This window comes from Vulpes vulpes, chromosome X (assembly GCF_048418805.1).
Source record: "Vulpes vulpes isolate BD-2025 chromosome X, VulVul3, whole genome shotgun sequence".
NCBI classification, from domain to species: domain Eukaryota; kingdom Metazoa; phylum Chordata; class Mammalia; order Carnivora; family Canidae; genus Vulpes; species Vulpes vulpes.
The window spans coordinates 120,758,291-120,771,808 of record NC_132796.1 but is presented as its reverse complement, the minus strand read 5'-3'; the positions used below and the strand labels follow the sequence as shown (position 1 = coordinate 120,771,808).

The 13,518-nt window shown below is 56.6% G+C and overlaps 1 protein-coding gene across 1 annotated transcript; it reads right to left on the bottom strand.

The window, feature by feature from the left end:
- Positions 1-243: 243 nt before the first annotated feature.
- On the bottom strand, positions 244-13,200 carry LOC112911508 (long-wave-sensitive opsin 1). The gene is made up of 6 exons (XM_025988098.2): positions 13,089-13,200; positions 8,879-9,175; positions 5,976-6,144; positions 4,571-4,736; positions 3,055-3,294; positions 244-368 (listed from the first exon to the last, which is right to left on the bottom strand). Exons 1-6 carry the CDS (start codon positions 13,198-13,200, stop codon positions 258-260), a joined length of 1,095 nt encoding a protein of 364 aa, XP_025843883.1. The 3' UTR covers positions 244-257.
- Positions 13,201-13,518: the final 318 nt, after the last annotated feature.

Below are 13,518 nucleotides of genomic sequence, written 5' to 3'. Positions count from 1 at the left end.
AGGGCCTCTCGTGACCTCTCTGTCCCCTTCATGCTCTCTCGTGACCCAGTGACCAGACCCTCAGAGGCTCAGGTGTCCCCAGGCTGCAGCGGTAGCCTCTGTGACTTCGTTGTTTTTGGCAAAGAGAAACTACATTTCTTTCCCAGGGATGGAGAAGAAGGGGCAGTGGAGGGAGGTGGCCAAAGTGCTGGTGCGGGGGACAGGGGTAACGTTTTCTGGTAGGAAGCAGAATTTTTTATTGTCGTGGCTGGAGAGACTCACGCAGGTGACACTGAAGACACAGATGAGGCCTCTGTTCTGGAGGCGCTGGAGAGTTCAGAGCTATCGTCCACCTTCTTCCCAAAAAGCTGCAAGATGCAGTTTCGAAACTGGCAGGACAGAAAGTGTTACTCAACACAGCAGAAAGGGCCGACGTACTCTGCTAAAGGTCATTCTCGGGGAATTCTAGGCAGGTATTCATTGAGGGTCACCTCGATCACTTAACACCTTCCCTGCTACCATTCAGATTCTCATGCAGAGAATAGAGGAAGCTTGAGGTTATTACTTGCACGTGGGGATGGTTTACTCCTGACTATTCATTCGTCAAAGTCATCTAATTTAGAATCTGATGGTGACCATAGTGGGTCAGATTGTGACACCCCCCCGCCCCCCGACCGCTCCGCCTAAGCTATGTTTGAGTCCTAACCCCTAGAGCCTGTGAACGTGACCTTATTTGGAAGTAGAGTCCTTGTAGACGTGACTAAGATGTACATTACCATGAGGTCATGCTAGAGTAGAGCGGGCCCTCATCCAATGACTGGCGTCATTGGAAGAAGGGAATTTGGACACAGACTCGGAGAAAAGGTCATGTGGAGGTGAAGGCAGAGATGAGATTGGTCTGCAAGCCAAGGAATACCAAGGATTACTGGCCACCACCAGAAGCCAGGAGAGAGGCAGGGAACAGATTCACCCGCAGAGCCCTCAGAAGGAACCAGCCTCGCCCACACCTTGACCTTGGGCTTCTGGCCTCCAGAACTGGGAGAGAATAGATTTCTGTTGTTTTAAGTCCCCCCAGTTTGTGGTCCTTTGTTATGATAGCCTCAGGAAACTCGTACAGGAACCAAAGATGATGCCAGCTAAGGGGTCCGTGCACAGGGTAACGACCTCCAGAATGTCTGGGAAGAGACTCAGAGGCATTTTAGTGAAAAGGAATGTGATTGTCATCTTGTTTCTTTTCTTTTTTTTTTTTTTTTTGAAAAAAGATCTTATTTATTTATTCATGACAGATGCAGAGAGAGAGGCAGAGACACAGGCAGAGGGAGAAGCAGGCTCCCTGCGGGAAGCCTGTTGAGGAACTCGATCCCAGGACCCCGGGATCACACCCCGGGCCGAAAGCACACGCTTAATCACTGAGCCACCCAGGCGTCCCTGTCAACTTGTTTCTATTCCATCAATTTTGAGGCCACACAAGGACTAAGTAGATGACAGTCTAGCCACTACCTGATGTCTTTAGCCAAGAGAATCTTTCGCCACCAAGAGGGCTCACTCTTTGCTGCTTGGCCCCTAAAGAGATCTGGAATGTATTCATTTCCCAAATTATGACTCATATCATCACTGAGCGAAGCACTGTGTGAATGCAGACCAGAGGCATCTCCTGTACATTCCAGGCCTATCCTTGACTACCTCCAGCTCCCTCCAACATCCAAACCCTCACAAATAAAACACGTAATTATTGAAATGAATTACACAAGAAAGGGGCCGAAGAGGAGAATTGACTTAGCTGAGGAATGCATTTGGCATCTGCCTACTGAGCACCCACTCTGCGCCAGGCTGTGCCCCAGGGGGATCAGCAGTGGACAAAAAAGAGTAACATTCTCTGTCCTCGCAGAGCTCCGTTACAGAAAACACTCTCAGAAGGCAGCAGGAGGGGATGATGACGTGGAAAGGGTAAAAGCAAAGTTTGAAAGCCTGGAGGGGTCCAGAAGTACAGCTGCCTTGTCTGAGGGCGGGGGGGGGGGGGGGGGGGCGGGGAGCTCTGTAAGGGGAGGATGGAAAGACTCAAGTAAACACAGCACGAGGCAGGATGGCCTAGGGCTCCACAGACAAAAGCCAGACCTAACAAGAGACCCGCGTGAAAGCCAGGAAACAGGAGTCGGGGAGAGAACTACGCTCCAACGAGGGAGTCCTGGGGAGTCAAGTGCAGTACTGGTCCCCTTTAGTACTTGAACATCATCAGGAGAGTGTGTGCTTAAAAAAAAAAAAAAAGAAAAAAAAGGAAAAAAAAAGAAAAAGAAGAGTGTGTGCTTAAGGAGCTCCGCAGGGAGCCAGGGCCAGGTCGGAGCGGGTGGGGCCACGGGGGCGACCGTGAAATGCAGGAGCAGGGGAGAGCTAGTTGGAAGGAATGGGGACTGGGTCTTGGTGGAGGGGCAATGCGAGGCCCCTGCAGGGGTGCTGTTTCTGGCCCATGGACCTTTCTGGTCACCATGAGGTCACACATCACAGGTGCACCTTAATGAAGTAGATTTGATGGGTTCAAGGAAGAACAGGGCCAATTACACTTGGAAGATGATGAGCCTCAGTGGTCACCTGTCACCTGCTTAGAGGTCAGTTTGCTGCTGGGGTTCGAAATGCCAGCCCATGGTGGCTACCATGTGGCAAGACCTTGGGCGGGACTGTAGCACGTTCCCCAGAACTAACCCGTGAAGTCACAAAAGCCACATGTCAGTCCAGTCAAGAAGGGCCTCTTAAGGGGTTTGAAGACGGAAAGATGAAGATTGGGAGGAGAGCAGGATGGGCGCAGCTAGGGTAGATGTAGACACGTTCAGGCATTCCTTGGTGTGTGAGCTCCGGGATGGCCCTGGGGCCAACAGAAGGGAGGAGTAGAGCTGCCCACCCTCAGGCCAAGACTCTGAAAGGATCCAGAGGGAGGCTAGCTGCGCCTTCACGTGCTGCGCCTTCTCTGGTGGTTGTCCTGGAGGTCATCAACGGGTTCTCCTGGACATGATTCCAGGGGGAGCCATCACTGGGCTCTTCTGGGGTCTATTTCGAGTTTGTTTTGCAAACGACGTGACTTACCTGCCGGTTCATGAAGACATAGATAACGGGGTTGTAGATAGTGGCACTTTTGGCAAAGTAGGCTGGCAGGGCGGCCACCAGAGGGTGGAAGGCGTAGCCAGGGTGGGCGGCGGCGAAGCACGCAAAGAAGGTGTAGGGCCCCCAGCAGAGACAGTAAGCGAGGACCATGACTACCACCATGCGGGTCACCTCCTTCTCTGCCTTCTGGGTGGACTCAGATTCTTTCTGCTGCTTTGCCACCTGGGGGAGACAGAGATTCATGCCCAGGGACGTGAGTGGGAGCGTCCCTCCCGGCTCTGTATCCCAGGGGCTCTGTGTTGCTATTGCTTGGGCAGTGAGTCAGGGAGCCAGCAAGAGACAGGTGGCCCCGGGATGGGGAGTCCTGGAGAGAAGGAGACGGGCTCACCTGGGGCCTGGCAGCAGCCAGCTCCCCCCCCCCCCCCCCAGTGAATCCACAGCCTGGCTTAGGCTGGACCAGGCTGGCCTTGAGGGAGCCCGAGGAGGCTTTGCGGCAGCATACAGCTGGCCCCGGAGAAGCTCTTGGCTTAGCTTGGCTCCTGTAAGGAGTTCGGGAAGGAGCTGAGGACGCCACTCTTAGCCTCACTTGGTCCCTTATCAGAGTGTCCCCTCCCGTGCACAGATCTGAGGGGCTGAGCCGGAGAAGACACAGAGGCCAGACATTGCCTTTATATTCTGCAGCATGAACCTCAGGGTTGGGGGAGGAAGAGGGGCGGAAGGCAAATCACAGCGGGAAGGCAGGGAGTTTGCGGCCGTCACCCTAGAAAGGGCTTAGAGCACGTGCCGGTCTGATGGTCGGCGCAGCAGCTTCCTGTCAGAAAGGCCCCACCCCAAAGGCCTTCTACTGCCTGTGCCAAGCAGGACCTCTTGGGGCAGTTGGCGCATCCAGGCCGAACTGACTGTCGGTGGGGCGGCTGACAAGGGGGCAGCTTCTGCATGGTGTGCTTCCTCTGCGCCTCGCTCTGATTGCCTACACGGGGGGCACGGGGGGCTGCGGACGGGACCAGCTTCCCAGGGAGGAGAGTGGACAGCGGGCTCGGGGGCAGATGGCACGTGGGAAGCCACTCCCTGGCCTGGCCCGACAGCCTGACAGCCTCGTGAAGGGGACAGGGTCCCTCCCGTAGCAGCCTTTCAAAAACACCTTTTGATATGCAGGTTTCGCTTGCAGATCTGGCCGGCTGCACTGCACTCCCGGGAAGAGGAGGGCTCGCCGCCCAGGGGACAAGTGTCCTGGGTCAGGGAAGAAACGCAGCTCTTGCTCCCTTGTTGGGCCCAGGAATTGGGGGGGGGGGCACGACAGTCCTTTCCAGTTGCTTGGGGGCAAGGACAAGGGAGCCAGGGCTGCAGTTGTAGCCCCGAAGGAATTGTAGGATTCAAGTCAGGTTTGAGGGCAGGAGAGAGGACTGAGTGACCCCTTGTCCCAGCCTAGACGTCCCTGGTCCTCGTGATCCTACCAGCGGGGGGGGGGGGGTGAAGCCAAGAGGGCTCGGGGGCTTACCGCTCGGATGGCCAGCCACACTTGGAGGTAGCACAGTATGATGACGCTGAGTGGGATGATGCAGCACGTGGTCATGAGGACGATCATGTAGGACTGCACCCCAGGGTACGAGCTGCCACTGAACACGTCCGGGCCACACGAAGTCTTCAGGCCATGGGGCCAGTACCTGGAGAGAAGGGCTGACAGCCTGTCCTGATGTAGGCAGGGCAACCTGGGACCCCCCAGTCCGGGCATGCTGCTGACTTGGGTTGGAGGATTGTTGGTTTTGTTGGTTTGTTTTTAAAGCTTTATCCATTTATTTTATTTTATTTTTATTTTTAATTTTTAAAAAAGATTTTATTTATTCATGAGAGACACAGAGAGAGAGGCAGAGACCCAGGCAGAGGGAGAAGCAGGCTCCATGCCGGGAACCCGACGTGGGACTGGATCCGGGGTCTCCAGGATCATGCCCTGGGCCGAAGGTGGGTGCTAAACCGCTGAGCCCCCCAGGCTTCCTTTTGCCCATTTATTTTAGGGGGGGGGTGGAAGGGCAGAGGGACAGGGAGAGAAATCCTTAAGCACACTCCTCACTGAGCATGGAGCCCGATGTGGGGCTAGATCCCAGGACCCCCAAACCATGACCCAAACCAAAATCAGGAGTCAGCTACTCAACTGACTGAGCCACCCAGGCGCCCCAGGATTGTTTGGTCTTTAAAATTGGGGTGAAATTCACATTACACGAATTAACCATTTTTGAAGTGAACAATTCAGTGGCATTTAGTACCTTCACGATGCTGTGCGACCACCACCTCTATCTAGTTCCAGAACACTTTCATCAGCCTCAAAGGAAACCCTTGGGTAGGATTTTGGTAAATCTTTGTCCATTTTTAGGTCTCATAGCGCCTTTTTTTTTTTTAAATTATGGTAAAATACACATAACATCTGAAGCCCCAAATGAGCGGCGTGGCCAAGACACAAATGCCCTACAGGCCCAGGTGTACCTACAACCCAAGCCGCCTCTGAACGGGAGGCTCCTCAGAATGTGCAAGAAAGAAGCTTGGGGCAGAGTAGCTTAGAGGGCCCCGCGTGCACTTACAGCTGCTCCCATGGCTTGAGCTTGTCACTTTTCCCTGTGTGCTCCCATGAGCAGTTCATGCTTGGGAGAAACAGACCTTTCTAGAGGCCCAGCGACCACAGGGCCCATGTCCATGTTGCAGCCAGGCCGACTTATACATTCATAGACACTGCACCCCCGGGGGATCACAGGAACAGTCGGATCTATCCTCATTTTACACATGGGGGCACAGAGGCCCGGAAACAGCAATTTGTCCCAAGGTCACAAATGGAATCAGGAGCCTGTCCCTCCCCGCCGTCCTTCACCCTCTGTCCTAAGTGAGCTGTCTTCCTGGCGTACTGGCATCCTCACCTGCTCCAGCCAAAGATCGGCGGGGCCGTCCACACCGCAGCCCAGATCCAGGAGAAGGCAATGCCCGCGATGGCTAGCTTGGCGTCAAATCTCACGTTGCCAAAGGGCTTGCAGACTACCAGCCACCTCTCCCAGGAAATGATGGCCAGGGACCAGAGCCCCGTGATCCCTGCAGGGGACAGAAGGCAGATGAGGGCCTGGAGCCTCCGGCGTCACTCATTCCATCCAGATCAGCCAACTGTTTTCAGGATCAAGAGGTTTCTCCCCACCTCCCCGCAACGCCCACAAAGAGTATTTGGGTCCAGGGGGCGGTGGGTCTCTCGGTCAAGTCCCCTAACGCCGTCTTTCCCCATTCTTTCCTCCCGGGCCTGTCTCTCTCTCTCTTTTGTTGGCCACCAGCCTTCCCTCGGATGCCGATGCGACTCCCGATGGCCACGCGCACACCCGCACGACCACGTTGAGGCTGCAGCGGTCCCAGCCAAGGGCAAGGAAGCACGATGTGCCCCGTGCCCCGTGCCCCTCCGCCAGTATGTGCGTGTGCTTAGGCTTCCCGATTTCCCACCGCTGCCCACCATCTGGCCGGTGAGACGGTGTCTTCCTGTCCCGCTTAGACGCCGCAGGTCTGTGGGCGGAATTCAGGGCTCCATGGACGGAGACGGGACAAGGGACACTCGGGATTCCGCTCCATTCCGAGCGGGGCGGCGTGAGCGGTGCCTGGGCCCTGGTCACTCTACATCTTTGCCAGCATCACTCGCTTCATTACCACTTTGAAAGTTCAGTGGCTTTCAGGCCAGATCGAGTTATCTGATACTTTAATAAAGAACAGCATCGGGCAGCCCGGGGGGCGCAGCGGTTTAGAGCCGCCGTCAGCCCGGGGCGTGACCCTGGGGACCCGGGATCGAATCCCGCGTCGGGCTCCCTGCGTGGAGCCTGCTTCTCCCTCTGCCTGTGTCTCTGCCTCTCTGTGTGTCTCTCATGAATAAATAAATAAAATCTTTAAAAATAATAATAATAAAAAATAAAAAAATTCTTGGCATAAAATTAAAAAAAGAAAGAATGGAATCGTTAGTCCTGCCAAACAATACATTTGCTAATAATTTTAATGACGGACAATGCCACTGATATTCAACACTTTGATTAGTGTATTTCAATATGGTTGGATTCCTTTGTGATCCGATGCATCTTATTGTGCCCATTGGTAAACATTTTCCTGAGGAGGGGTCCACGGGCTCCCCCGCAGGGCCAAGGGCCTCGGTGGCACCCATGCCGCACACAGGGCCTGGCTCCTTGGCACCCGCGTGACTCGAAAACAGACCTCAGGCGGATGCAGAGGCGAGTGGGGCATGCCGACAGAACCAGAGACAGGTCTGAGCAGAGAGGAAGGTACACAGAGCATTTGGACTTGGGGCATAGAGGGTCTGTGCCCCACCTTGCCTGGTCACTCTCTTCCTGTACCTTTGGGAGAGTGCCAGGCCATCATCCGTAAAGTGAGAGGCAGTTAGATATGGGGGGACAGTGGTCCGCCCCTGTACTGTGGGTTTCATGTCGGCACCTACCTCATGGGGTCATGGGAGGGGCCAATACGGTCATTTAAATCTTGCCCCCAAGTCCTGCCCCCATTTTCCAGATGGGAAAACGGCGGAGCGGCGTGGTACAGTCAGTCAGCAGCACTCACAGCTCTAGGAACTCAAATCTGGGCCCTCTCCGTTCCCCAGGCCTGCGCCGTCCTCGTGTCATGTTTTCTCTTCCTAATGTCCACCTCCTCACCATGTGACTTGGAAATCCATTTAGGTGGCAGTTAGACAAACAAGTTAGATGTGGGAGCGAGGGACCCAGGAATGGTGACCAGATGGTCCCGGGAAACTTCACCTAGAAGAGCAGCTGCGAGCGCCCGCTGGTGTGACAGCGGGGAGCCTGGGGACAGGCTGCGTGTGCTGAGCATGCGGCCCTTAGGCTCCCTGTCCTCTTGGGTGGACACCCAGCTGCAACCCCGAGCCGTCTGTTGTTTCACGGGGGCCTGGGGCAAGAGCTCGCGGAGGGGATCTGAGCGTCATCCGGCCTGCCAGTCCCCCTCTTCCTTGTGGGTCCCAGAGAAAGGAACCCGGCCTCGTGGCAATCCCCCCACCCCTGGAGCCCCACGTGGGGCAGAGCCAGCTCCTGCCCCAGCCTCCTCGCCACCCCTGCTGCTGTGGCCTTCGCTCCCTCACGCAGTGAGCCTCACTTCTGTCAGCTGCTGATGGTACCCGGCCCTCCCTGACCGCCTCGCCCCAGCTCCCTTCTCATCTTGCTGACTCAGGATTCAGATCCTCCGTGGTCTCCTCCCGGACGCGGTCCTCAGAGAGAGCTGACGGCGCCCTGTGGTCACCATCTGGGGTAGGGAGCCCCCTTGCCAGGACTTGGGACTACCTCGGGGCCTTGGTGCCCAGCACGTGGGTTCTTCTCTGCCAGTGTTGACCTGACCAGAGCCAAGGCCCGCAGAGATGTTGGTCGAGGGGATGTGGAAAGGGATCTGGGATCTAGTTTCAATATCCCAAAAACTCTACTGGGAAGCTCCTCTTTCCCTGGAAAGGGCCGACACGGATGAGCCGAAAGGGCCCACATCTCTGCTTTGGGTGGAAGTTCTGCTCGGGGTGACCAGAGCACTTCCCTCCCACGTGGCCCTGGGCTTATCTGGTGCTCTGTCTGTCTCCCGAACTGGCCTGTCTCAGGGGAGACACTCGGGACGCCTCCTTGTTGCATTACAACCCCCCCCCCCGCCCCATGGTGACCGCGGCCCTGTTTCCCCTGCAGGCCTGTCTCCCTTCACATGCGTCCCACGGGCACACTTGGGGGGTGCTGTGTGAGTGCATCCCTTGCACACAGCCGGCTGGGGCTTCCCCGAGCCCGGGCCCCTGGCTGCTTACCGCACAAGGAGACAGTGTAGCCCTCCACGACACACAGAGGGTGGCCCAGCACAAAGTAGCCATAGATCTGGTTCACAACGCTGATGGTGCTGGCAATGATGGTCTCTGCGAGGTCGGCGATTGCCAAATTCACCAGGATCCAGTTCAGGGGGTGACGCAACTTCTTGAACCTCATGGTGGCTGCTAGCACCAGCCCGTTCGTGAAAACGGAAGCGATGACCACAAAGATCATCCAGGCGCTGGTGAGGTGATACACCCACCTGGGAGCGATGTGGTAATTGGGACCTTCGAAGGGGTCTGCAAGGCAGGAGGTAGGGAGGGGGGGGGGCATTACCCGACTGCACGGCTGTGCCCAGCCCTCCCCGCCTCGTCGGAGCCCCCCACGCCAGCCTCCTGCCCTACAGTTGCCTTGGCAACCAGCTCTTTCCCTGTGGCTTTGCCCGGCTGCCAACAGCCTTCCCCCGTCGGTCTCTCAGGCCACAGGCCATGGCCTGCTGGACACCTGGACTTAGCAAAGTCGATCCCCTCATCATCTAGGCCAAGAACCGGTCCCCCATCCGACTGGCCGCCCCCAGTACGTGGCCAGCCCCCTGGGTGGCCTTGACTTCCCCTCCCTCGCACCCCAGCACCCACTGCGCCGCTTCCTGAGAGCGCTCCATGTCTTCCTCTGTTGGATCTTGGCTCACACTGTCCTCTGCGCCTGGGTCTTCTCTTCTATACCGTAAAGCCCAGCTCGGATGCCCTCATCTTCTGGAAGCCTTTCCCGATTCCTCAGCTGAGGGTCAAGGAGGCCCTCGGGACGACCGTCTCAGTGCCCCCCTCCGACCTTCTACCCTGTGTCGGAGTTATCTGTGCGCACATCCGGCCACCATCTCACATGGCAGGTCCAGCACACAATCAGTGCTCAGAGAATGAATGAATGAGTTACGGGCTGAACTGTGTCCCTCCCAGAAAGAGATATTGGGGTCCTGCCCCCCAGTTCGCGTGAATGCAGCCTTATTTGGAGACAGGGCCTGCCCAGCGGCGATCAAGGTGTTCTGAGGTCGTCGAGGGGCCCCTAATCCAATGGGACTGTGTCCGTATCAGAAGGGGACAGCGGGACACAGCGACAGCCACACAGGGGGAATGCCACGGGGGGCTGAAGGCGGAGATCCAGGCGACGCCTCCACAAGCCCAGGAGCCCCACGGATTGCCAGGAGCCACCGGAAAAGAGAGGACAGTCCCCTCTGAGTCGCCGGGAGGAGCCAGCTCGCTGCAGTTGGGGGTTACAGAAACCCAACTCCAACTGGATTTGGAAATGTAGGGCTTCCTTGGGCTCCCTGGCTAGGAGGCGTGGGGTAGACCTCGACCCCCACCCCCAGCACAACTGGACCCCCCAGCGCCCGGTGGGTGAGCGTCGTTTGCCCCTTTCACGGGGAGCTCCTGGAAACCCCTCCGCAATACCTGCAGCCACGCTAGGCGGCCCGGGCTCCCTGGGAGCAGACCTCGAAGGCCTGTGTGGCACCAGTTTCTACGCAGAAGGAAGCAGAGGGAAACAATAGGGCTGCTGACAGACCGGAGAACAGAGGCCCCCCCGCCCCCCCGCTCCAGATTGCCCACAGATCTTGCCCCGGAACTCCAGCGGGCTAGTTTGAGAACAGCAGCTGGACCTGGGAGGTGTTTGGAACACTCCAGCTTTGGGGTGATTTCAACATGACGCAGCCAGAGCATCGTTTCCGGACAGCCCTTGGAGCCCAAAGTGGGCAGGGCCTGGACAAGAGGGATGGGGCAGTGCCCGGCGGGGGAGGGGGCCGGAGTGTTCTGAACGCGGGAGGTCACAGAGGAGGGTCCTCTAGCGGTGCAAGCAGAGCAGGTGTCCCTGCCTGCCTCCCCCTCCTGAAATCTCCAGGACTAATGTCCTACAGAAATGGGTATCACGGTCCACTCCCAGGCGAAGATGTTCTAAAGTCATTGGGTGGGGGGAATGGGGAGGGGATTGGGTGTGCGGGCTGGCAAGGAGGCAAGATTTCTTTGAACATACCGTGTTCTCTAGGTTTTAATTTGGAATCCTTGTCAATGTTTTATTACATTATTCAAAAACAACGTTAAATTTTATAAAGCAACCCCGGAAAATCAAAACTATAACAAACAAAACAAAATGCATCTACACTCAGAGGCATGATCGCACAGAGAGGGACTGTTCTAAGGGACTTGAGAAGACGCTGGCTTGACTCCTCGGACCTAGCGGCATAGACCCTAAAGATAAAAAGACGCGTCCAAATGTTAAGCTTTGGCTAATCGTGTTGTTGATGGTAGTGTTGGTGTCCTTCTTCTGAGACCATCGTGTGTGGGAGATAAAGCAAATGAGTGATTAAATCATATTCTAATTCGTCTACCCAAAGCCCTTGAGAACAGGATTCCTGGTGGGGGAAAGGGAGACACAGAGGTCAAACCCAGTTGGCTCCACTGGGAAACCAAGTCATTACTTTGGAATGGGAGCAATAAAAGGAACAAAGAGGCATTTGTCCTGCCTTTCCCATACCCACTGTTCCCTGGGGGACCCCGAGAGTGGACAAGGGCAGGTTTCTCTCTATCAAAGTACTCCAGCTAATAGATGAAGATGGGGCGTGGGAGCCAGAATGCCACCATTTTGCAATCCCCAGGGGTTTCATGAATGGGTCTGGGCCTCGAGCTTCAGCAGCTGCCAACACCCCAGAAAAAGGGACCCCCTCCTGATGGAGAGGTCTTGTCTTGCCGAAACCCCCAGCAGATCCAGCTGACCTCCAGGCAGATCTTCAGATCAACTACCAATTTGCACAAACATAATGACAAACGAGGTGGGAGGGGCATGGGAAGCCACATGCGGGGAAACCATCAGCGAAGTGGAGGAGGCAAGGGACAAAAGACTCATTTGCTTCAACAAATAAATTACAAGGAGGTAGAGGGGGAACCTCTACATTCAAAGAGGGTGAAAAGAGAACGATAAACCGGAACGTGTGGACCTTATTGGGGCCCTGATTCAAGCAAAGTGAAAAAAAATGTATGACCTTTTCTTCAATACTGACTAGGAGGTTCCATGGTATGGAGGCAATGCTAGTTCACGGATGTGCCAACGGCACTGTGGTTGGGTTTTGAAGAGTCCTTTCCCCTTAGAGGTGCATCCTGAAGATTTACATGGTGTGAGGTCTTAGATCTGCCTCCAGAAATCAGGAGGGCTTAGTGGAGGCAGATAAGATGGGTGACGGAAACCCAGGGGTTCATTATATGCCTCCCTCCACTTCGGTAGATACTGGAATTAAAAAAAAAAGTACAAGAAGGAATCTCAGGCATCAGCGAGGCCCTAGGGAGAGCACCGTTGCGTCTCCATTGAGGACATTCTGGGCCACGAGCAATCAGGTCAGAGCAAACCTCAGCGTTCTCAATTAGCTTGGCCTGGGAACCCTGGCTGTCAAGGAGCTGGTGTGGCTTCTGGAAGCCACGGCACATGAGACATTCTTTTTTTTTTTTTTTTTAACATGAGACATTCTTGAAGGAACAGATGGTTTTTGGTCTGGAGGAGGGACTGGGGACGCAGGTCCGGGGCCTGGGGGTCACCGGTATCTTCAGTTGTTTGCAGGGCCTAAGGCAGGCCGCCCCAGCAGAGGCGCGGCTGCCCTGGGAGCCAAGTGAGCCTCCTCCTCAAGAACGCACAGCCCAAGGCTGCAGGCCCCGGGCGCACCGTTGGACAGGATGGCCACCACCGTCTCTTCTGACCCTAAGGTTGGAGAAGTCACTCACGCTCCTCCGGGCCACCTGCCCAGCCTCTCGCGGCTGCCGTTTGCGTCGTTTGGGCTTTGGCACATGCAAAACTGAGTTAGACCCGGCTTCTTCCCCAGGAAGCTCAGGGCACGGCAGCCAGCTGGGCACACCACAAGGGGGTGTGAGAACTCGCTAGCAGAGACAGCGGGTGAGCATCCCCGGGACGGGGCTTCTCAAGGGGTCTGGGGGCCTACGTGGCTTGGAACTGCACGTTGCGCATCGCGGTGTCCTCTCATATTCAGAAAGCCGCCCCCCACCACGTGTCGCCATAAAGGCTAAGGGAGAAGACCATCCCCGCTGACGCCTACGTGCAGAAGAGCAGTCTCCGGGGGGCGTGGGGGGCCGCAGCCCCCGTGTAGCCACTAGGGCCTGGTGTCCCGGGGGCGCTGCTCCAGCCGGGGTGGCCCAGCCGTGACGGCGCCCGCTCGCTCACCTCTAGTGGCGTTGCTGTTGGTGTAGGTGAAGATGCTCGCCTGGGTGCTCTCCTCCAGGCCGGCCTGCGGCTGCCCGCCCGCAAGCCTCTGGGGGCCCCACCGCTGGGTCATGGCTCCAGCAAGGCCTGTCCCGACGCCTGGCGGCCCTGGTGCTGCTTGGGGGGCCTGGCGCTTTATACCAGCCCGCGGGATCAACCCAGGCTTCCTCACCTTAGAAGCTCCCAAACCCTGCCCCACCTGATCTCTTAATTGGGCCTGGGACTTAGACATCCTCCTCCCCACCCCTTGCCTCCTGGCTCCTGAGATGAGCCCGGGAGGGCGGCTCAGGAGGATTTTCTGGGAACCCAACTCAGAGCCCCCAGCTCGCCAAGGCGGCTGCCGTGGGCCCTCACGCGTGTTCACGTGCCCTCTCCTCCCTGCCGTCCAGTG

What these genes read in the sequence shown, in the direction of transcription:
- LOC112911508 (XM_025988098.2), bottom strand. Translation starts at nt 13,200, where the DNA reads ATGACCCAGCGGTGGGGCCCCCAGAGGCTTGCGGGCGGGCAGCCGCAG. An exon ending in CTACACTGTCTCCTTGTGCG is followed by an intron (nt 6,145 to 8,878) that starts GTAAGCAGCCAG and finishes TGTCCCCTGCAG; the next exon opens with GGATCACGGGGCTCTGGTCC. An exon ending in CCGATCTTTGGCTGGAGCAG is followed by an intron (nt 4,737 to 5,975) that starts GTGAGGATGCCA and finishes CCTTCTCTCCAG; the next exon opens with GTACTGGCCCCATGGCCTGA.